The sequence below is a fragment of the Meles meles genome, chromosome 1 (assembly GCF_922984935.1).
Source record: "Meles meles chromosome 1, mMelMel3.1 paternal haplotype, whole genome shotgun sequence".
In the NCBI taxonomy this organism is placed as follows: Eukaryota; Metazoa; Chordata; class Mammalia; order Carnivora; family Mustelidae; genus Meles; species Meles meles.
In genome coordinates, this window is record NC_060066.1 from 215,328,128 (window position 1) to 215,352,282 (window position 24,155).

General features: G+C 64.2%; 1 protein-coding gene across 5 annotated transcripts in view; it reads right to left on the bottom strand.

Annotated features, from left to right (window-relative positions):
• The window catches only part of PRDM16 (PR/SET domain 16), a 296,392-nt gene that overhangs the window by 191,433 nt on the left and 80,804 nt on the right, over positions 1-24,155 (bottom strand). For all 5 annotated transcript variants that reach the window (XM_046005154.1, XM_046005163.1, XM_046005134.1 and 2 more), the window contains exon 2: positions 5,887-6,236. In XM_046005154.1, the coding sequence (XP_045861110.1) occupies positions 5,887-6,236 (350 nt within the window). The remainder of the gene's footprint in view (positions 1-5,886; positions 6,237-24,155) is intronic.

Below are 24,155 nucleotides of genomic sequence, written 5' to 3' on the forward strand. Positions count from 1 at the left end.
AGCTGGGCCTAAGATAGCGCAGGACCCCGTGGCGTTCTTGGGCTGGAAACGTCTGGACCCGATGTTACAGCGCTCAGGCGACGGCACGGCGGCGCGGCTCCCAGAGAGCGGGGAGTCCGCGAGTGGGGTTCTGGGCGCGCACACCGAGGCCAGGCCCTGCTCCCACGGGGTGTGGCCCCTCGGATCCAGACACCCATTGGCCCAGGGACGCGGCCCGAGTGCATGGCTGTCTGGGGGCTGTTTCCGAGGAGCGCGAGCATCGACGGAGCCACAGGCTTACGCGTTCCAGGGCGTACGGTGTCTCCTAAGCACATTCAGAAAGTCACTGGGGGAAAATCACCCTGCCTGTAACCCTGCCCAAAATAAAACTCCAGGCCGCCCAGACGGAGAGTAGAAAGCGGCAGGGGTGAGTCAGTGCCAGTCAGAGGACAGCACAGCAGGGAGGTTCTGAGACGACTGGGGGCGGGGTGCTGTGCCCAACGGTCCCCAGTGTGCCGAGAGAAAGGACCGCCAAGACTCGGGGCCGAGAATACCACGATCAAATACTTAACCCGTGAGCTGTCAGAGCGGCAGGAAGCCACGGAGCGGAGCCTGCACAGTGTGGGCAGCCGCCCCCCTCCCGGTGCCCACGCGGCCACGGCTCTTACCCCACGGCCGGGATGACAAGAGAAACACACAGTGGGACGGTCCGCAAGCCACCCCAGCACAGCGTCTGCGTCCGCTCCGGCGCGCGAGCCGCTCAGAGGAGGTTCAGGAGTGGTCCCGGCCCGGGGGCCCATGTGGGCCGCAGGGAGCGTGGATGCCTGCCCTGGTGGGTGGGGGGTGGCCCCGAAGGAGAGCCCATCTTGGGACCAGCGGCAGGCAACGTCCGCTCGGTACCTACGTGCCCTCAGCGACCCGCGGCAGCGTCACCTCCCACGCCCCTCCGGACCCCACAGACGGAGCACGCTGGGCGGGGGGGGGGCGGCGGTTTCCGGAGACCCTCTGCCTGCCAGAGCCGCCAGCTCCAGGCTGGGTGGACAGCGCACCTCCTGCCCTCGGAGGCCAGAAGCCCAGTCTAGGGTTTTCAGCAAAATCCAAAGGTGTGTGTGCGTGCATGTGTGAGTGTGGATGTGTGTGTGCACGTGTGTGCACGGCCCCGTGTGCACGCGTGTGCGTGTGACATCGAACACGTGCGTGCCTGCAGGTGTGCGCGAATGTGTCTGCGTGTGTCTGGGTGCACACATGTATGTGTGCGCGTGCTTGCCTGTGTGTGAGCGTGCAAATGTGCGTGCACACGTGTGTGTCTGTGTGCGTGTGTGTCTGTGCGTGTGCGGGCGCGTGCGTGTGTGTCTGTGTGCGTGTGCGGGCGCGGGTGCGTGCGTGTGTGTCTGTGTGCGTGTGCGGGCGCGGGTGTGTGCGTGTGTGTCTGCGTGCGTGTGCGGGCACGGGTGTGCACGTGGGGGCAGGTGTGTGCACATGCACGCCCACACGCGACCGGGCGGGGGCAGGTCTGGGTTAGTAGCTGGGCACGCAGCAATGAGGCGACGGTGTCTGGGGCACGGGGGAGCCGGAGGAAAAGAGGTTTCCGCAGAGACCCTGGATCTGAGGAGGAAGAGGAGGCTTCAGGTCGGGGGCCACACGGCTGTAGCCCTGGAGGGTCTGTGTGCCTCCCCAGCACGCCCGGCTGGGTGAGTGAGAAGCCGGGGTGCGGAGGTCGGGGACCCCAGGACTCCTGGCCTCCAGCCTGGGGGCCCGGGGAGCTTCCCAAGTCCTCGGAGAAACTGGTTCCCTGCTCTAGAGCGCATCCCTAGCGCCTTGGAGAGACTCCATCCTGCCACGTGAGAGGCCAGACGGCTCCCTCCGTGGACAGCCCGGCGCACCGGCTTCATCGCCAGCCTGCGCTCCGGACCACAGTCAGCCTCCACACTTCTCATGCTAAGGATGCTCAGCGGCTACCTCGGAAAAGAAAGTGTTGCTTTTCCAAAATGCGTGTCGGTGGACAAGCGTGGACGGACAGAAAGGCAGCTTCCTCGGAGCCCCAGGCCTGTCTCCAAGGGTGTGTGTTCTGGACCGTAACATACCCTTAAATGTACAGAAGTTTCTCAGCATCCAGGAGTTTAGGGCTGGGCGGTAGCTAGCTTGGCGTCTCTGGGTGTCCCTGCAGCCCGTCGTCCGCGGGGGCCAGGGGGTCCTGGAGGAGGGCTCTTGGGGCTCTGCGATGGAACAGCAACAGTCACGGCAGCCTGAGGCCTCGGGGCTGATCCCCCTTGTGACCCCAGACCTTCCCCTATGTCCTGGCCCAGACACAGCCCGTTTGTTGATTGAGCAAACGAACACACACATTATCATTCAGACACGAAAGCCGAGGGATGAGGTCATCTACTTGAGTGAACGCTGCAGATACATGAAACCCCATCGATTCACGTGAACGTTTCCCAACAGCCTCTCAAACAGAGGCAGACCATTCACTCAGCAGCCGAAATCAGAAGGCCCGGTCCAGGCCAGGCCACGCTCTGGGCGCCGGAGAAGCTGCGAGCCGGCTCTCCCGGGCAGGCGCGCCCTCGAGGAGGAGGCACGCCGACTGCGGGCACAGTTGGCGCGAAAACGCTCCTCCCCCGAGGGTCCCGCACAACGCTGCCCGCCCGCTGCGGCACGGAGCCCGGCCAGGTGGCGTGACGGAGGAGCCCGCTCTTAATTAGCAAAATAGGCAGCACGATGGAAATGTCACGATTTACTCAACAAATGATCAAAATCGTCGTTTTTTCAGACCCCGAGGCAATCAAATGCAATCACGGGGTGATTTATTCTGGGCAGAGTGAGCGGTGGCAGAGTCGGCCAGCAGGCTGCATCTGGGCAGAGAGGGGCTGGGAGCTCGGTATCTTCCCAGGCAGGGGACGGACCGCCACCCTCTGAGATGGGTCCCGGGGCCACAGGGCTGGCCAGGCCCGGGGCGCAGGGGACCGCCTGATGTGGGAGTCCCCTCCTGGCGTGCCGCGAAGCCCCGAAGAGAAGGGAGGTTCGGAGTCACAGACCGTCTGACGCACACGTGGGAGGGAGAGGCCGCGTGCGGACGGTGGGAAAGACGCACGATGAGCAAAGTACACCACGAAACGAGAAGAGAAAATAGGACCGTTTTCCGGAATGGTCCAGAACAAGAATTTTGCTCCCAGGGTAGAAAGAAAATTGTTTCCATGGTGTCCCCCAGTGACGGTAAGAATAGTCCATTAGCCTCTGATTTTAAACCAGCGTCTGGCTTCTCCCTCCCATGCTGCACCCCCAGAACCAGTCCTCCAGGAGAAGCCGCGCTCCTGAGCTCCTGGCCACGGACCCGCCGCCGTCCGCCCTCGGGGTGCAGACCGTCCCCGGCCCTCCACGGGTCTCCTCTGTCATCCTCACTAACGTGTCATCACCGTTCTTTCTCAGCGATGAACACTTTGTCAACTGCGGTGAAATCAAATCGCCCTGATTTATACTTCACTAGCAGTGTGAGTGTGAGCAGCTAGGCGTCCGACGCGCGGTGTGTCCCAAGATACGGTGCACTCCCGCGCTGTCCCTGGGCCCCACCTCCGAGGGTCCTGGGCCCGACCCCTGCCGATGCAACACTCGAGCGCCGAGGTTCTCCACATCCCAGTGCCTTGCGAGAGCACCGTGCGCCCATGGGGCATCTCCACGGGACGGCAGCCCCAGCTTCGGTCGCAGTCAGAGTGCCTTGTTAGCATTCATGACTCGGGGCTCCCCGGAGGCCTCTTTCCTGTCTAGAGTCACAGAAAGACCTGGGACTCCCCCGCCCCAGGCTCAGGCCCTGTTTGCAAAGGCAAGGGCAGGGCCTAACTGAAGGGGCAGCTGAGCCACCGGTTCGGTGGAGGACGGCACAAAACGAGGGGAAACCACAGTCCCGTGGGGACACGTGGGAAATCCATCAGGACGCTCCCTTACGAGGGACACGGTTGGTTTTCCTGCCCCAACGGCCCAAACTGAGGTCCAGGCGGGTCCAGAAGAAACCACCTGGATTTATTTCTGGCACGAGTGGGTCTGCTCTGAGATTTTGGGGTGCCCGCCTCCTCCCCTCTCTCCTGCATCTGGGGAGGCGGAGGGTTCCCGAAAATTCCACCATCGGTCCTCAGTCGCCAGGACAACCCACATGGCTGCTGGGACCCCGCGTGACGGAAGGCCACAAAGCCCCAGGCGACCCCAGAGGCAGGTTGCCAGCGCTGGAGCTCACAAGGGAAACAAGGTCAGCCGAGATAGCGTCAGGTGCGTCGGGAGCAGTTTGAGGACGTGGGGTTGTGAGCAAAGAGTCCTAAGTGCCGGCAGGAAAGACGACTGCCGAGGCACGACCGGGGAACAAAGCCGGCTGCTGACCGGGCGGGGGAAAAGGGCTCCCTCCTGCAGAGAACAAAGTGAAAGGCAACAGGCACCGGGCAGACCCTAGTGACAGCGGTACCAGGCCACGCACCGAGCGAGCAGAAGCGATACGGGCCGTTTCTTTAGCAAAGGAGCAAACAGAAACTTGTACCAGAGCAGACAAGGACAAAGTGGCCTCAAGGTCAGCCAGAGCGCTCCTGCAGGGTTCAGGTGCCCTGTGCCCTCCACAGGCCGCCTGCTAGTTAAGGAGGGCACGTCTCTCCGAGCCTCTCCAGCAAACACCCGGAAACCCCGCTCCCAACCAGCTGGATGGGGAGGACAGACCAGGCCGTGTCTGCAAATGTCTCCTTGTACCCCAAGGGCGACCCTCGGAGCGGCGAAAGGGCCACGTGCCCACAGAGACGTGGGATCTCCAACTCCCTTGCTACCTACCACATCCTGCTCCCAGGCCCTGGCTGGTCTGCTCTGAAGGTGAGCCCAACCTTGAGCGGCTCACACCTGTCTGCCGCCTCCAGACAGCAGGGGACGCACTGGCCTTCGCCCCTGGGGCTTGTGGCCGTCCTGTCCCTTCATCCATATGGTCAAGCCGCTTCTCATCTAAACCTTCAAAACCCTGGGCTTTCGGCGGGTGCCCCCCGTCCCCGGTGTCCACGCCCCGCGTGCCACCACGGGCCATACCCGCCCGCCACACCGGGCCCTCTTCCCTCTGTGGACTCTTCCTAGTCCCTTCCTAGAGCCGACCTCCGGCAAGTGCTTTTGGAAGCTGTGAAACCCCCGAGAGGAATCTGGGTCTGTGCCTTTTCCGCCCAGGCAGGGCATCTGCCAGAAACACCAACGAGCACTGGGTGTGTGAGGCCGGCGGGGAGAACACTTCATGGGCCTGTGGCCCCCACGACCTCGCAAGACCCCCAGGCCCTCGAGGGATGCTTCTGGGGACGATGGCACCCTCATCTGACAGGCCCCCTCTCCTGACCGCACACAGCCTCCAGAACCGTCCCCCAGGCCCGGCCATCAGGGAGCTCTCAGCCACGGCAGGCCTGCTGCAGGAGAAGGAGGCTCGTTCTCCTGCTTCTGGGAAGGGGGTTTCTCTTCGAGAGCGGGCTGACCGGGGCCCGGGGGGCAGGGGGCCACCGGGCATGTTCTGCGAAAGCCCCCCATCTGCAGGATCATTCCCCAGAGTAGAGACTCTGGTTCTGGGACATTCCATTAATCTGCGCGGTTCTGCAGACTACGGTCTGAGCACCTAAGACCCAGACGGGGAGCACGGGTGTTTTAAGACATGAGCTCATTAAAGACACATTTCCGGGAAGAGAGCAGCCCGAGCCTATGGGGGCTGACGGGCGCCCACGAGGACCGCTGATGTTTGCCGAGTCGCGTCATACAAGCTGCAGGACCAAATAAGCCTGGGAAATGGGACATTCGAGCGCTCTCTCCGAGTGAGCCTCCTGCCTCGGGCAGCCCTGCTCAGCCTGGCTTTATAAATAGACGGACCACAAGATAAATGGCCGTGATCAATCACACTCACACGGGAATGCTCACCTCCCATCCAAAGTCCGCCTCCTTCCACGTGGCCCGGGGTGCCCCCATGTAAGGGCCAAACCTCGCCCCGATTTCCATCCTCTTCTTGGCCCAGATCCCCAGGCCGGCCCCTGGGATGGACGACTCTCGGAGCTCAAAGTCTGGCGGGACGGGGATGTCCTCGGGGATGTAGACGGGGGCTTCGTACGGTGAGCCCTCCTTGGGGGTGAAGTCCTCACTGGTGGGGAAGGGGGACGGCGGCCCCATGGGGATGGGGGACACCACGCTGTCCTCCGTCTCGTACTCCGCGCTCTCGCCGGCCAGCAGGTCCGGATCGGGCTCGTGCATGTTATTTACAATGTCGCCGTCACCTGAAGGAGACAAGGCAGCGTCAAGCTCTGCAGCTCGCTCTCCCCCGTGCGTGACCCGCGGGGACCATCTGGGACACGGGGCAGGATGGGGACTGAGGGCGCCGACCGCCACCCCCCACCCAGGAGACATCCCCTTTGCTCCGTGCTCCAGGGACATGGGAAAGCGGGGTTCAGAAACCCCACAGGGTTGTGCCACTCTGTGAGCCCCCACGGAGCCCCCCGAGGACCTGTCTGCCCCGTCTGCTTTAGGAATTCGAGGAAGAGAACTGCCCACGCTCTGTGCATCTAGGAACAGTGGGGAAGGCCACTGCAGAGGACACCCAACCTAGAACTCGTAGTGAAAACGTCTTTCCAGAACCGTCCCAGTTTGTGCCTGGCCCTGAACATGAGGGGTCGGGGACCTGTCTCGGGCTCCTGGGAGGACTCAGAGTTTGGATCAGCATGAAATCCGCTCAACACCTGGGCAGCTCGGGGCGTCTTGGTGGGGCCAGGGGCCCTGCGGACGGGTTCCTGGGCTCCTGATGACCTAAAGCCAGTCAAGACAGAGGTCAGCCGGGGTCACAAATGTGGGGCTCACGGGGATGCAGGTCCCTGGGTCTGACGTCTGGTGTGGGCCTCTCTTTGGGGTCTGTCCTAGGACACAGTTGGTGCTGAGATGCTGCTCCCTGGACGTGCACCAGGCCTGCAGTGCCGAGACCGCGAGCTACAGGCCGAGGAAGGAAAGGGGACAGCGAGGAGTGGCCGGTCAGCTAGGAAAGCCGCTCTGCCCGGAGGAAAGGGGAGCAGAGACTCGGACGGCTGAGGGTCTGATGCAGGATGTCCAGAGTCCCCGAGCGCACGATGAGCCCGAGTCCATCCGCAAACAGATAAACAGACATGTCTGTCCACACGGCGGGCGGCTACTCTCCATAGAAGGGACAGAGTGCAGACACCCTCTTCCCTCACTGTGGCACGGAAGCACCTAGAAAACGGGACGTTCTGTGAGGGGCCCCAGCACGGAGGCCCACGCGACACACTCCGTTCACAGGACGTGTCCAGAGAGGGCACGTCCATGAGACAGACCTCATGCCAGTGGCTGCTGGGGGCTGGGAGGCAGGGGCCCTGGGAGCGACCGAGTATCGGGCACGGGGTCTCCTTTGGGGAAGGAAAAGTTCCAGACGGAGACGGAGGTGCCGCTCACACGCATGGGTGAGCCGATGAGCCGTCCCGTCCGTTCAAAAGCCGAACCTGAATGTCACACGAACGTGGATTGTCCCCCACAGAAGTGGGGAGGGCGCCCGCCGACCGGCCTGGACCTTTCTGCCCAAGTCCCTTGTGCGCTGGCCTGAGACCCTGGGACGGGGCCCTGCCTGGAGCCCCTCACCAACCCCCCAGCGTGGCGGCGGAACAGAAGTCCCCTGGGACCGTGCACGCTCGAGCGCAGGACAAGTGACTTCAGAGTCCTCATGCCAGGGGCAAACAGATCCTCTAAGAAGTAAGAAAACATTTTCTTTCAAAAGAAACCAAAGTCTTGGAAAAAAAAAAAATCCCAGGGAGAAAAGTCGTTTAATGTAGTCGCTTTCACAGAAGTGGTGACTGTTTCAAGTGGCCAACGGTTCCTTCTCACGGACTCGCGGGTCCCTCTCAACAATGCAGCAACAGAAGGGCCGCTCCGGCTCCCTCCGCCAGGAAGACCCAACCCGTGAGGTTCCAAAGGGCCCGTAAACCTTCCCGCCGACTGCTCACGTGAAGGCAAACTGGGGGTCACGGACATGCCGCCTTGTGATCTGGAAGCGGCGAGTGCACGAGGCTCACACCCAGAATCCGGTGGGGAGCCCCCCTTCCCACGCTCCTGGCGGGGGGACGCCTTCGCCTCCCAGGACAACGAGGGCCTGCAGAAAATGGGGAGGGGCCCCTCCTCTGCGTGTTCCTCTCAAGGCTCTTTGGGGCTCCTCCCCCCCCCCCCCGTTTGAATTTAACTTCCCAAAACTCCTCACCTACTGGAGGAAAACCAAGGCTTTAAGGGCATGTTTAATTTACTGGCCGAGCAAACAGTTCAGGAGAGAAAGGTGGTGTTTCCTGCTGATTAAAGGCAGGCCGTGCGCGGCTGGCCTCCCACCCCCGGCGGGCACAGGGGTTAAGTGATTGCCCGAAGCCGCCCGGAGAAGCCAGTTCTCCATTTGCGGCCCCCACTATTGGGGGGGGCGTTCTTCCTTCGCAGGTGGGGCGAGGAGACCTCACCAGCGTGCGGCAGGCATTGGAGAAAACGAGGTACGGCTAACAGCCCCAGGCCTGGAGAAAGACCCCCACACGTCGCGCAGCTCCCCACGGCCCCCGCCACGGCGGAGGGGATCGAAAGCGCCGAGCTGCCGCCGGGAGCCCCGTGCCCTGCGCGAGGCGGGCGTGGACAGGACGTGGACACCAGCTCCCCCAGGCCCGCCGGACCGCCGGCCCTCTCGCAAGTCGGGGTGCAGAGCCAAGAGCGGGAATAGATGCTGTGCCGTTGCGTTGTTTACGTGTCGGAGAGCCCATGTCCTTTGTTTGGGTTTTGCGGTAATTTCAGGCTAAGAGTTCATGACTGAGTCCATCTTCCCGAAATACTCTTTTGGGAGACTTACTAAAAAATCACAGGAGCAGGGGGAGAGGGGTGGGAGGCCTGCAGCAGGTGAGCCCGCGGAGCCGTCCCAAGCCGTGACCGCGGGGCACCTGCTCCAGGTCGGGGTCCCACCAGGTCGCTGAGCTCCTGGGAACGTCACGCTGAAACCCCGTCCAGAAGCCGGTCATGGGCCGGACCTTCAGTCTTGGGAAACGGGTCAGAGAAGTGAAGAAACCTCGCCGCCCTCTGGGTCTGGACCACACCGGCTGGGACCCGGCAGGTCCTCCATCCAACCTGCCCCGGGTCCCACCCCGAACCCTGAGTTTAGGGCTTGGTCTCTTCCAGCCCCACAGTGGGAGCTGTGTCCCCCTCCTGTCCTAATGGTAGCGAAGCACCCAAATAGGGAGCCCCCCCCATCGAGGCAGCAGCGTGGATGTTGGGGTCTGGACAGAGAGAAGGACGAGAGAGACGGCCCCAGTCAGGACCGATGTAGCCAGCCAGTCCCTCCCAGGCTGTCCCCTGCCTTGGCTCCAGAAGCAGCACCTGGGGGGGCAGCGATGAGCCGCGTGAAGACCCCTGAAGCCGTGGCTCCTCCTGCTCTTACACAGGGTGGGTGCGGCGGGGAGGAGGCCTGCCCTGGGCTGGCGGGGGCGGAGGGACTTCCTCTGGGTGGTGTGTGGTTGGCTCCAGTCCCTCCTGTCCTGCGTCCCCAGGAGAAGGCCTGAAACCTGCGGTACGTCTGGCAGGGCACGGCGCCGGGCGGGGTCGGTGGGGCCGGGGCCTGGTGGGGGAGTGCGCTGGGCGGGTGCTGTCAGGGAGCACGTCTGGCCTCTGTGTGGACACCCCTGAGAAGCGAAAGCCTCTGTGCACGGCTTGGGAGCCAAGGAACCGGGGCCACTTTGCCCTTCCTCCCTCGACCAGAGGGACAGTGCTTGGGGCCCTGGGTGGCCCCAAGGGGTGACCTCATGGGGGCGTCCTGATGCCGGCCCGTGACGTCACTGTCACCTTGGGAATGGTGCCGCTGCCCATCTGCCTGGTGAGGGACAACAGAGAGCCCTGCTTGCACCCTGTCCAGGACTAGTTCTACCCCAGGGCCACTCTCCTTGGGCTCGCTGCCCTCCAGAATGCCCCTTCTTTGCCTCTGGACCTGACTTGGCCTGCCCCAGCCCACGGGCCATGCTTTCACATGGCCGCCTGTCGTCTGTCCCCTGTGCCCGGAGCCCCAAGCCCCCAAGCCCCCATCCCTCATGCCCAGAGAGCCACCAGCCCAGCCTCTGCAGGTCCATCCTGCCGGGCTCGCCGGCTCCTCGGACACGGGGAGGCACACCGAGGGAGGGGGCTGCCGGCCAGCGCCTCAGCCACACCCAAGTGGGCACCCGTGGCTTCCGGCCACTTCTCTGAGCTTGCTCCTAGAAACTGTGGGGTCGATGGAGCCCCCGCGTCCCCACAGAGCCCTGCCCAGGGCGGAGGAAGTTGAGGGAGGACTCCTGAAGGGAGGACGGCGCATTGAGGGTGGCCCCAGGGCCCGACAAAGACAGCGATCACGGGCGGGGGCTGCGGGGAGGCGTCGCTGGGCCTGGGGCCCCCACGACCCTGCCTCGTGGCCGTGGGGTGGGCCGCATGGGCCTCCCCGGTTTGTAGAGCTACAAACACAGGCCCGCACCAGGGGGGGTCGCCGTGTCAGTACCCCAGCCTGTGTCCCTGTCGGGGTATTGGCTGACGTGCCCGGAGCCACAGGGCACAGGGCGCCCTGCCCCTCTCTGCATTGTTCTTACGAGTGCCATGAACCCACAGCGACCGCGGTTAGTCTACACGAAGGGGCACCTCCGTGGAAAAACACCCATTCTTTATCCCGCCCGAGTGCGCAGTGACAGGTCCTTTGGCTCCGGCAGTTTCTGCGAGAACACGCTGAATTACTCTCTCTGTCTCCGGGGTGGGGGGGCCTTTAAAATCACAGAACCAGCCTCTGAGGCTAACAACCGGTGCCCCCAGTAAACTCGGGAAACACCAGGAACCTCACGCTCATGAGGGCACAAACAGGCCTGGTGGCAGCTCGTGACCCAAACCACGGGGAGGGTCCCCGAGACGAGCAGGCCGAGAGCAGCGAGGTGTGTGTGCTGCGCAGCAGCCTGGGCCCGGGTCTCCCGCTCGCCTTTAGCTCTCTGGGCTTCGGAAGAACCAGAGAATGTGGTGCGGTCGCCCGGGACCGGACAGCCCCGCTATTCTCACACTCGGCGCGGACGGCGGCGCCATGCGGGGCTGGGACGGGGAGGCACACGAGGTGCCCAGCACCCGGCCCTGCGAGTGAGACCCAGAAATCTGCCCCTTCTCCCCTTGCGGTCCAGCACCCTTTGCACTAATGCCCCCGACAAGCTCTCGGGGGCAGACCCCCTGGGAGCCCATGCCCGACGGGACGTCCGTCCCCCTGCTCCCTGGGGTAGAGAAGGACGCGGTTCCCCGTGTGTCTCAGAAGACGGGGCCTTGTCAGAACACGGTGCCACGGTGATTTGGAAATGTTAATTCTTACAAACCCGTGTGAACCCGCCGTTCCCGACCAGGTCAGGGGTATGGACCCCACTTCAGGAGGTCCCCAGGGGATGGCGGTTGGGTGGTGAGTGGGGGCTGAAGGCGGTTCCTGGGGCTGCCCCCAGTCTGAGCGCTCCTGGGAGACTTCTAGTTGGACCCCTTGGACCCCGAGATTGTGACGGAAGTGCCCCGTGGCCTCTCTGGAGGGCCCCAAGGGTGGACCCACACCCAGCGGCATGGACGGGGGCGTGGGCAGAGCTTGGGGGATGTAAAAGGAACCCATTCGCTGCCCGACCCTGATGTCAGCGCCCTGAAGGTGGGCCTGCTCGGCGACCCCGTGACCCCGTGGGCCCCGTCAGCAGGGGACGAGGGGCACCCCCCATAGGTACGACTTTCTCGATGTGGAGCGTCTGGCTTGCCTCACAGATGGGGACAGGCACAGAAGGGGAGACAACCAGAGCCCGAACTGCTCCTACACCCACTCTAGCCCTGCCCGGGGGGCGCTGGGGCTACAGGACGCCCCACGGCCACCCGAGCAGAAACCCCGGGAACAGAGCGGGCGCGCAGGGAACTACCTGGTTACTGTCAAAGCCGGGCCTGCCTGGGGGGAGGTCTCCGACCAGGCCGGCCTTGGCTGGGCCTCGCCCCAAGTCACAGGCGTAGAGCTCCTGTCCCCTGAAGGCGCACGCCGCGATGTCGCCTTTCCTCCCGGAAGAAGAAACCAGGTTCCCTCAGAAACAGAACAGTTGGGCCACCTGGGGTCAAACGGAAGCTCACCCTCGTCTGGTTTTCCTTTCTGCTTCACTGCATCTCATCCCACCGTCCGGGGTCAGACAGAAGTGGACATCCTGTCCTTTGAAGAGGGGAAAATGCCCCAAGGAGGGTCTGACGGAACAACAGGCCAGCTGGCGGCCCAGGTGGGTCCCACCTCAGAGGACCCGCACCCAGTGAGGCCCATCCCCCATCACCCGGGGGTCTGTAGGTCAAAAGCAAAGTGTCCTCCACGGACTTGATGATGACCCTCGGATGGTCACCCCTGCCCCCGTGGGGGAGGAGAGATCACGGGGAGAGAGGGGAGAGGCTTGCCACAAGCCCCGGGAGCTGAGTCCTGAGGACCACACCTCAAGTGCTGACCTCCTCTGACAGGCTGGGTGGCCTCCAGCGAACCCCATCCAGGCCCTGCAGGGTCAGCCTGTCATCTGCCTGCAGATCGGGGCTGCGTGGTACTGCCTAGCCTCACCCGGGGCCCACCACTGCCTGGCTGCCGCCCGGGGCCCACCCTGCACTCTGCAGCTGGCTCACGGAGGCCACGGAGGCCACGGAGCCCAGGGAGGGAAGTATTCCGGTCACTCCACAGAGGCCCCATCACGTGCTTAGCCCTCAGAGCCCGTGGGACAGCCTCCTGAGCTCATCCTCAGAGGAGGGCCCCCCACGGCCTGGCCGGGGCAGCCCCTCGCTCCTAAGCAGGCCCCCAGGCCGAGGTACATGACGGGACAAACACGACCATCCCCCCCCACCCCCAGCGGGAGACCACGACGCTCGAGGTGAGAAGTGGCCTGGACCCAGGGCCACCCAGATGTCTCCTCCAGAACACACCTGGGGCTGCACAGGGGACAGACGTCCTCCCCGGCTGGGCACACCAACCGGGTCTGGGCACTCTCCCACACTAGAGGGGAACCATGGGGTACGGCAGAGGGCCCTCGGCCGGGAGCATCGCCCCAGCAAGTCCGGACCCGGACATTCGTGGCTGTTGGCTCAGAGGGGCAGTGGCCTCTCATGGCCGGACCGACCGGGCCTCCCGGCAAAGCTGCGCGACCCTGGGTCTGACGGTGCCAGACACGAGGACACGGCAGGGCCAGGGCTGAGGGGACACGTGACTGACACGGACCAGATCAGCCCTGAACTGCAGGGAACTGAAAGCGGCCGAAGCCCTCGGCCCTGGTCTGAAGAAGCCAGGGCTATGCGGGGGGCAAGGGCAGGCCTGGAATGAGTGGGACGAGGGGGCCCACGGCTCGGGCGAGGGGGGCTGAGCCCAGGAGGGCTGACACGGGAGGAAGGCACACGTGGGCAAAGGGGGGGTCACAGCTCCTTAAAACCTCCAGAAAGTTTCTGGAGATCTGGACCCGCGTCCGTCCACGTGGCCCTGACTCACTCACCCCGACCCACTTCCACAAGCCCGCAAACTCGCCACGTGGGTTTGGGAGGCCCTGGTACATCTAACCTGAGGGGTACGGCGCCCTGGAGACACGCAGGGAAGACGGGGCCGTCGATGGGGCCCCGCGTCCCCGCACAGTCCCATCCGGGGGGGCTCCGGGAGGCACCGGCCCCACAGGTGGGCTCCTCGCAGCGCCGTCCTCTGGGCTCTGCGGCCTGCAGGCAGCGGCGGGCTCCAGAGGCGACCTGCCCCTCGGGGTCGCACAGCTGCTCCGTGACGGGGCCTGGGGAGCGCAGCCAGCACTGCCCCGACTTAGGGACGGCGGAATCGGGACGTCGCCCACTTTATAGCTCAGGGCAGTGAAGTTCAGGAAGCGAGAACTTGCTCCGGCCACACTGGCAACCGGGGCCCCGCGGGGGCTGCCCTGGCCTGATTCTAAAGTTCTCAGACACCAGACTCCCCGGCCCCAAGGTTCCAGCGGCCGCGAGGACACATCGGAAAAAGCGTCCTGGCCCTGATGACGGCCTTCCCTGTGTCCCACGGAAGATACACCGGAAACGCACAGATTAACGGATGGAGGGAGGCAGGAGCGGGTGGGCGGACGGGTGGATGGATGGACGCTGTATGGGTGGACGGTGGGTGGGTTCGTGAGTTGACGGATGGATGGACGAGTGGACAGGTGGACAGGTGGATGGGTGGGTGGAAGGATGGACTGTGGGTGGATGTGAGGAGCGTCTCAAGGACGATGCTGAGCAGAGAAGGGAGAAGGCAGGAATCCTCACTGCTCCCGTCCCCGAGGACGGACCCCATTAACACGACTCTGCAGCTTTGCTTTCCCTGCCTTGACTGATCCAGTAATCTGGGGCCGGGACCTGGTTCGCCCCACCCAGCCCCCACCTTGGGAAGGGGGCCAGTTTCTCTCTTGTCCTTCAGGGCTACCCCTCGCCCCACACGAAGCAGCCTGCCTCGTCCGGCATCCAGGGCCGGGACGACCATTCCGTGGCTCTGGGGCGCTCTGGGCCTGGCCCTCCCTCCGAGCTGCACGGCCCACCCGAGACTTCCCGGAGGACTAAGGTGAGGCCTCGGCTCTCATCTTCTCCCACTGAGTGGGGAGGAGTACTGTGCACCGGACCCTTCAGAGACCCCAGAAACTCCCCAGGTCAGGTCGCCCACCATCCCGCCCGCTGCTCGGTGGGGTGGAGGGATGGAGAGCTACGTGCTCGGTCAGGCTGGTTCACAGGAGCTCGAGGGGAAAGGGTGAGATGGGACAGTTTCCTGCTCGCAGGTTTGTCTCCGGGGAGGGCAGCCACCTGGGGAGACGTCCCTCCTCCAAGGAAGGGCATTGGACTGCACACCCACTTCCAGAAACGATTGCTGGAAAGGGAGCGGGACCTGGGGGTCTGTCTGGCCAGCGTTGTGGGCTGTCCCTGCAGCTCTGGCCGCGGCGTTAGGAAGACCGCAAAGCTGCCTCCAAGAAGGCTCCCGCCTCCAGCCGCCTCCGCCCTGGGCCACCTCCCGTCCAGGCTTTGGGCCGCCGCCGCTTCGGGCCTGTGGCTCATTGGCATTCCCTCCCCGCACGGCCGCCGAGCCCGAGCAGGAGCGTGGCTGCTGTTGCTGCGGCAGATTAATAGCAGGGAGGAAAGACGTTTCTGCAAACACGCTAAATATTAATAATAATCAATTGTCATTTATTTTCTCAAACCCACACCCGGGACCTCGCCCACAGGGACCGGAGGGCGGCGAGCCCCAGCTGCAGGGCGGATGGCGGAATTGTCATTAGGTGCCCCTGAAAGCCGGGATGGCGCCAGGCTCACCGCCCTCTGCAAGCCGCATCTGCACGGGAACCTCCCCACAAAGCTGCGGCTTCCTCCCCCGTCTCCCCATCCAGGGGCATGGCGACCTCCTGACCTGGCCCCCTTCTCCCAGACTCTATGTTCATCTCAAACACTGAGCGAGCCAGGAAAGGCCCACGGAGCTGCCTCCCCTTGGCACTGAGGTCAGAACCGCCCAGCGGCTGGTCCACACCCACGGTGGCCAGCCCAGGCCGGCGGACTCTGGCTGGAGTCGTCCCCACTGCCTCCCACATCTCACCCAGGACGGTCACCCAGGACGTCACAAGGATGGGGCAGCTCCTGACTGTGTGAGTTGACATGGGCCTCCCCGAAGATATGTTTTGTCTTAACCCGGGCCCATGAAAGGGACCTCATCCGGAGATGGGGTCTGTGACACTGGGGGGGCTCTCGTCCAATGGGACTAGTGTCCTTAAAGAAGAGACACGGGGTGACACGGGGGGGAGGCGGCCTGGGTCCCCAGAGGCCCCAGGATATGGTACTTTTTACAACAGTCCCGGAGAGTGGCCTGGGGGCCACCATCCTCCCTCTCAGGTCCCCCGTGTCCTCCCTCTGCTGCCGCTCCGTGAAACGGGTGTAGCCTGCCTGTGCCATAGGTGAAGACACCGATGCTCTCGGGGACACAGGGCCCAGGGGAGCCCCTTTGCTGGGGGTGGGGCTTGAGCCACAGCCCAGGACATCCCGAGAGCGGGTCTCCAAGCTGTGGCCCGGCTCAGACCCTCTTCCCCAGGGGCTGGCCCGTGGCTTCCAGAGGGCCTTGTGGATCCGGAAGGGGAGCCCAAGGGGTCCTCCTGCCTCGCCGCCGCACCACGCACGTGAACAGACGGGCCCTGCACCCGCTTCGCCCACCGCCCACCTGCCACCTCCAGGGCCCTTGTCCCCCGGGCCTGGGCGCCCAGGGCCTGTCCGCCCTTCGGAACCCCAGGATCCCGCCTCCCGCCATGACCCTCCCTGGCCCCCAAGCCCTGGGTCCATCCGGTGGAGCCCATGGGGGGCTCCGCCAGCAGCCCAGACCACCTGGCCTTGGCTGGAGGCGAGAGCATGATTCTAAGACGCTTATTAATCTGTGCGATGCTCTGGGGACGGCGCTGCTCCCGATCCGATCCCCCACCCCATTTCCTCACTGCCTCCATCGCCCCGGGCAGCCGCTGAATGGCTCGCGATGCCACTGTAATTTCTATCAAGGCTCGTTGCTGGTACGAAGCCTCTTTGTTTCAGAGAGATGTGATTTGGCCTTTTTTCTTCCTCTCCTTTATTCCTTGGTTAATACACCACTTCCCCGAGCCCTGGGGGCAGCGAGGTAGCCCACGGATTGCTCAAATCTGTCTGTTTTTCTTCTAAATCACAGCCAGCTCTCCCCGGCCCCCCGCGCTAAGCACCGTGTGAGCCGGCAGCCTAGTGGGGCCGTCCCCCCAAACCCTCACGTCCGCACTGCTTACGCCCCTGGGGGGACCGCGGCCCAAAGACCCCCTCAGATACCAAGGGAGGTCGGCCCCAGATGCGGGCTCCCTGGGTAACCCGACATCTGGCTGCGGCAGAGCGCGCTTTCTAAAAGTCGTGGTAAAAAACACAGAACATCGCAACCATTTTAAGTGCACAGTTCAGGGGCGTAAATACGTCCACGTCATTATACAACCGTCTCTCCCGTCCATTTCTAGAATTTTTCCATCTTCCCAACCGAGACTCTGTTCCCACGAAACACTCGCTCCCCCCACCCACAGCCGTCCACCCTTCTCCTTTCTGTCCCCGAATGTGACTTCTGTAAGGCCCTCCAGTAAGGGGAGTCCTGTAGTTGTCCCTCTGTTTCTGGCGTGTTTCACTGAACGTTGTCGGGTCCCCGAGCTGGAGCAGGCACCAGCGTCCCCTCCTTCAGGAGGCTGAGGACGGACCAGGTGTGTACACCGAGCCGTGTGCTGCCGGACACCTGGGCCGCTCCCTGCCAGCTCCTGGGGGTAACGCTGCTGCGAATGTGGGTGTGCGAGCCTCTGAGACCACAGGGCGCATTTGGCACCGGCAAAACCCCCACGGCCTCGTCCACCAAAGGGAGCGTGGTCCCACCGACAGCCCCCCAGCCCGGGCCGGCGTGCTCTCCCTCCTCGCCCCAGCTGGTTCTCCAGCCCTGGACACACGGCAGACCCCTCTGTGTGCCCACGGAAGCCGTCTGGACTCGGTCCCTCTCTGAGCAAGAGGGGTGCCCCCAGCCTGCCGGGGGTTCCCAGACAGCAACGCAGCCACGCAGCGAACAAGGCAGCTCTGGCCACCAGCACGGCGCCCCGTGGCTCCCTCCTCAGTGAGCTCCCTGCCAGGCTGGGCTCGGGGTGGCTGGGCTGGAGGCAGGACCCTGAGGCTCAGCCGAGGCTGGGGGCACTGTGGGGTCCTCCCCCTGACGGAGGAAGCAGAACAACCAGCCCAGGCCAGCCGGGGCCCCCCAACGCTCCCAACGCTCGGGATCTCGCAGGCCCAGAAGCCTTAGCAGGGTGCCGAGGGGACAGGCCAAGCTGGGGAGGGCTGGACCTGCCGGTGGGAGGCAGCCCCGTGTGGAAGGTTTGGGGGTACGCAGCTGAGTTCCCCGTGGGGGGCTCTGAGGGCCGGGCCCGGGAGCCGCCCCTGCAGGGGACGCCCCACGGACACACCACGGGCAGAGGACACGTTCTGCCCCTTCTGGTCTCTGCTCCGCTCTCCCTCCCTGCGCGGGAACCACTGAGGAGGAGGAACGGGTTAACGCCGAGCAAACAGCCCGACAACCACCACCAAACTATTTATAGACGCATTTATCTCTCCAGTTCCTACCAACTGGGCCTGTGGCTGCCATTCACAGGCCAAAGCAAGTCACGCCACCAGTCAACAAATGCTGCCCAGGAAGAAAAATCACAAGAGGAAGAGAACGCTCCGGGCGCCTGCCCCTGCACCCGGGAGGCCTGCGGAGGCACGGGTGCTGCTGGGCCTGCTCGGGGGCACCGACAGCCACAGCTTCGGGAGGCCGAGCGCCGTCCTGCCGGGCCTCCAGGCCAGCAGCGCGGGTCCGCACCCCAGCCGTGGCCGCTTGGAATGACAAGTGCCGTCTGCCCGCAGCGGCAGGCTCCGCCCCGGCCACTCAGCCCCGGCCCTCGAGACGGGTGGTCAGTGGCGTCGTACTGCAAGCAGCGGGCGCGGGTCTGCCCGGCTCCTTCCCCTCCCCCAAGGGACCCTCGGCTCCCTGGGCTGCCCTGGTCCCCAGCAAAAGCTGGGGTGAGGGAGGCACAGCCTGGGACCCTCAGAGGCAGGTCCCCTGGTTTGGGAAGACAGAGCCACCGGCTGCCTCACGGGGCAGGGCTGCCTTCTGGAGCCTCAACTCTCATGGGGCCAGGGGACCCCACACTTCACACTGGAAAGCCAGGGGCAGCCTCACACCCCCCCACCCCAGAGCAACCCCAGCTTCGGCCACCGGTGGCCGACACCCAGCCTGGCCCTCGGGCTGCATTTTGCCCTAATAAAGACGTTTCTAGCTTTAACCGTCAAATAAAGTGCTGTGTTCCGCCGAGCCGGGCCTGGCTCACCCGGTGCACTTCATTTGGCAGTCCAGTGGCGAGGAAAAAAAAGAAAGAAAGAAAGAAAAAAAATTCATTAATTTTTATTAACAGGGAGAGCCATTTGCTCCCCGTGACAATATTTGACTTGTCGGAATGATTTTCACCTCTGCCACGAGGTGGGCGCTCCCCACATACATCACCCGATTACTCGGAGCGCGCGGGCCGCGGTCATTAGGCAGTGAATTAACGACAGCCCCCAGACTATTAATCACCCTGACAAAGGCGTTAGCTCGCTGCTGACCCGAGCGCGGCCAGCCTGGGCCCGGGAGCCAGAGGAGAGGCCCGCTGCTCCGAGAGGCGCCGGCGGCTGGAGCCGACGCCGGTGCCTTCCTTCCTCCCCCCAAGACCTGATGCCAGCCAGAGGGCGCCAAGAGCTGGCGCGGCCGCACATGGGCTGCCGGGGCCGGGCGCGGGGGGCACGGTGTGCCCTGAGACACGCTTCCCGGCTTGTCCGGTTCGTTGTCACTCTCCCGGCCTAGGTAGTGACCAGCATCCACGGGCCAGCCGGGAAGGAGCCGCCGATGGCCTTACCAATGACCCCAGGAGCAAGGCCCAATGTCACCCCTGCGGCACGGATCAGGAAACTGAGGCACAGACAGGCCCCGGCCTGCCCCAGGTGGTCCTGGAATCCGGTCTACCAGGCCCCTGCTCTGGACGCTGAGCCCCCTGGAAACGTCTCCCGGGCGCGGCTGGCGCGTCAGCTCCGGTCAAGTAAAAGGGGCGTTTGCTTCGGCTACTGACCAGCTTCGCGGGAGTGTTTTCCAGCCGCACGTATTCGGGACGCAGTACGTTCTGAGTCTGAAGTCACGAAGCTTCTCCCGAGTGCCAGATCTGTGGGTTTTGTCGAGCGGAAAGTCCGTACACGGAGCCGGAGACGGGCCCGCCACGTAGCGTGGGGTCACCCGAGGACGCGGTGGTCACACCCCCTGTGGGGGCCTGGGCGCTGCCGGCCGGCCATCGGGGTCTCCGTCCGTCTGGAACAGCTCATGGGTTTTGGCCGGAGAGCCCCGGGCAGCCCCCTCACGGTCCCGCAGGCCGTCTCATCGCCCGTCCTGGAACCGGGGGCTTCCGTCCCCAGGAGGGCTTCCCGGCGCTGCTCCTGCAGCTTCTCCGCGGACAGGAGCCGTGGGGCCCCCACCAGGTCCTTGTGGGGACGAGTGACGGGACGTCCGCAGAGGGGAAGGGCCAACGGCCGGTGCCTCCCAGGGTCCCCACCGTGCCCTGACACCACCGTCTGCACGTCAAAATATTAATCCAATTAATTGTCTCCACATTTTCAACCAATTTCGTCCCATTAACCCAGCCTTGGGATCCGCATCTCAGCCAGTCTAACCAGAGCCTGGAAGCGCGCAGGGGGCGGGGGGGGGGGGGCGGGGGCTCCACGCCCATTCATCTCTCTCCCGCGTCTCTGTCTCGTGGCATCGTCTCCTCGTCTCCTCATCCACGCCACAGCAGATCTCCTCACTTCCTCATTAGCAACTAATTTACAAGCCTCCCCGGTCCTCCCACCTGTTCCTGCTCCGTGGCCGTGGCGGGACTGGAAACGGCCACCTGTGAGGCTGGTGCCGTGGCCCGTGGTGGGTAGGCCGGGGTGCGGGGGGAGGGCAGAGGCAGGTCCCCTCCCTGCCTGCATCGCAGTGGGGAGCCTGTCCTTCTGGCTGTCCGTGAGCATTCACGTGTCCCTGCAACACGCAGGGGACCCACCTCCTTCTGCCTCCAGCCAGGGCCTGTCCCCAACCCGGCTCCCTCACACCGGCCTCCGGCCCGGATCCGCGGCCCCGGCACGAACGCCCAGAGACCCAGGAGGACTCGAGTTCTGCTGACTCCCCGTCGGCGGGCTGGCGTCGGATGGGGTCAGTTTTAGAAATTCCTCCGGTATCACAGCTTCTCATGCAGAATGCGGCCCAAGGACAGAGGCCTCACCCTGGCTCCCAGAGACGGCCTTCACCTCTTCCTTCCTTTCTCCGATGACACCCATGAGCACCACCTTCTCAAGCTGGTATCGCCGCACTGACCGGCCCTCCCTGGCTGCCCGCAGCTCCGAGTCTCTAGGTTCCAGCGCGGGAGGCAGGAGAGAGGCAGGACTGAGCGGTGGTCGACAGGACAGCTCTCAGCCTTACTCGACGATGCCCGGCTGCGTGCTGCTGTGTGTTCCCACACAAGCACCTTGAGGTCTCTGGGCCTCCTGGCGGCCTCCCCACAGCAGGGGGACAAGGGCGCCTGCTTTGTAGGGCTGCGGGGAGCTAACACAGACATGGGCTTCTAAGCAGCCTGGGCTCATAGTTAGCACCCAAAATGTGTGGTCTGGTAACCGTCCCACATCACAGCTGAGACCTGAGGTCTCACACAGAGGCCAAGCACGCGGCCCGCGCTGCCCCTCCCACGGGCACCCACCTCCCGCCGACCACCAGGAGGCTCTGCCCAGGGCCCGGCGTGAGCGGAGCCACTGGGTGCTCGCCACGCACAGGGGCTTCGCTCCAAGAGCACGTTCTCACTTCGGGAGAAGGCCATGGGCCATCCGTGAAACGCTGTCGGAGGGCAGTACCCCACAGAGTCCCCCATGTACCAAGAGCCCCGACTCACGGGAAGCTTACGAGGGAAGTCTGGTGCCTAGAAACCCACCGGGCCAGGCCTGCCAGGGGCCTGGGGGAGCGCAGCCTCCTTTTCAGAGGCACCCAGGGTGTTCCTGCACAAGTCTGGCGCGTGCTCGCCACCGTCAGACACCTGGCCCGTGGCAGCCGGCGTGGCACGCTCTGCATGGCGTCTGCCACGGGCCACGCTGGGAGAGCCGGCCGCCCAGCTTCCTCGCGGAGTTCTCTGGGAGCTGTTTCTTGTTACTTACTTGCATCAATTTGATTTTCTCTGCTTAAGTGGAAGGCTATGGGAAAGCTGCGCTTGGAAATCCATGGTTTCCTGGCCGCTAATGAATTTCAGCCAAACGGAAAGCAAGGTGAGGTTCTACTGTAGCCCTCAGACCAGACGCAGGAAGGGCCAGGGGCGACGGGGGCTCTGCCCTGCCGTCCCGACACCCCCTTCCATGCCCACAAAAGCCCCTCTCTGAGGCCCTTCTCCGCTTTTGCTAAGCATTCAGTAATGCGGGTGATGCAGCCACAGGAAAGGAGGCTGTGTCCCCATCCCTGAGCCCCGGGGACCCCTATTCCTGTGTCCAGCTGTATCCCCATCCCTGAGCCCCGGGGAACCCCCATCCCTGAACCCGGGTGGGAGCTCACACTGGGAGACTGTGGCCTGTGACAGCCGTCCCCTCGGGGAAAGGCCAGCGAGAGGACGGCCCTGGAGTTCCTGCCATCAACCGCACAGGCCTGGAGCCCCGTCTGAGCGATCCTCCTGTGCTGGGCCACCAGGCACGGAGGCACGAACCCTCCCATGATATCCCAGACACAAAGGCCAACTGAGCGATCAAAGACGTCTGAACGGGGGGTGGCGGGAAGCAGGGTGGGAGGCAGGAGCCCCGCCCTGAATGGCTGAGGCCCGGGCAAGGGCTCCAAAGCACTAGGGGGTGGGGGACGGGCGCACCGGGCTCCCGACATGGCCGCGGACCAGGCGTTCATCGGGGGCGGCCCCTCCCCACACAGCCTGTTTCCCGGGGCCCAGACAGCCCCACCCTGCAGCCACCGCCCCAGTGTCTCATCCCATCAGCGCGGCAAGGCCTGTCGGCACCCGCGACCCAGCTGAGACCTCATTCTGGAGCAGGCGACCTCGCTCACCCACGTCCCCTGAGGCCACCGGCTGCCGTGGGCACTTAGGTACCAATTCCTCATGCTTCTGCCCCGGCCCTCCCGGACACGCACAGCTCAGGACACGGCCAAGTTTCCCGTCCAGTCAGCAGATTGTTGACGGGACCACGCGGCGGCTCGCGGCGGGGGGGGGGGGGCGGGGGGGGTGCTCCGCACAAGGCCCTGGGCCAGCCGCGTGGGAGCAAACGGCTCCGGGAGGCTGTCGTCCGAGCTCGCTGCTGACACTGATCATGTTTCTAGAAATTAGAAACAAGGAAGCAAAATGCTTCCATTCAAGAACTTTGTCTTCTCGAACTGCCTATCACACCATCTGCCAACCCAGGAGAACCTAAAATGACTCCAAATCACTTTTCAAACCTTAGAAAAGCACGGAAAGAGAGTGATCTCCTGTGCGCGCCACACGGTCCCCTCAAGCTGGGGGCCGACCGTCGGAGGGGCAAGGAACTCACGGGGCAGAGGCCTCGTGGCAGACACGGGTCTCGGGGTGGGGGACCAGCGTCACAAGCACAGACGACCTGTGTCCCACGATTGTTTTGAGGGCGTGCCCAGGCCGGCCAGACGGAGAGGGAGCCTGTCCCTGCACCCTGGGGTAGCAAGAGCCAAGGACGGGGCAGCCAGAAGTCCTCCCAGAAGCCCCTTGGAAAGACGGTGTCGAGTGGGATGAAATGAGCAAATATTCGTTGTTGTGGGTTGAACTGCATCTCCTCAAATTCACGTGTTGGAGTCCTGAGCCCCAGTACCCCAGAATGTGGCCTTATTTGGAAATAGGCCACTGTGGAGGTCACCAGGTGAGATGAGATCGTTAAGGTGGGTCTCGATTCCACGTAACCTGTGTCTTCGTGATGGGGAGACCCGGCCACAGACACACACAGGGGAGGCAGTGTGAGGACGAGGCGGGGTGCAAGCAGACCTGCAGGGGCTGTGGGGCTGGGCGACGCCGCCCTGGCCTCTGTAGGAAGCAGCCTGCCCACGTGGGGACACGCTGACCTCTGACCGCTGGCCTCTGGCACGGAGAGAGATCACACCCCTGCTGGGGAAGCCCCTGGCCTCCGGCACCCTGTTATGACCGTGCTGGGAGGCCACGTCGGCTGTTAACGCCATCGACAGACTTTGCAGTTTCCACGGAGCGCCCACGACGCACAGACAGTCCAAGGAGCTCGTTCCCACCCTCGGTCAGACGCTCGGTTTGGACGTGGTGCAGAACAACATCGCTGGGGTCTTCCCCCACGCCCCGCTCCTAAAGCCTTCTGGAAGCCGTGGTCTTGAACTGCAACGCCCTGCCCCTTGACCTCGGGCCTCCTGCTGCTGGGGCATCAGAGGCCGTAAGATTGGGACCATCTAGTCCCTATGTCGTCTGAGACTTTGAAGGTTCAGGACAGCGGAGCTCAGACCCGTGCCAGACACCCCCCGGCACATCCTATGTCCCTCCCTTCCTCCCCGGCCCCAGTCTGGGCTTCCCCGCCCATCAGGGAACAGTGTCTCCGCAGCG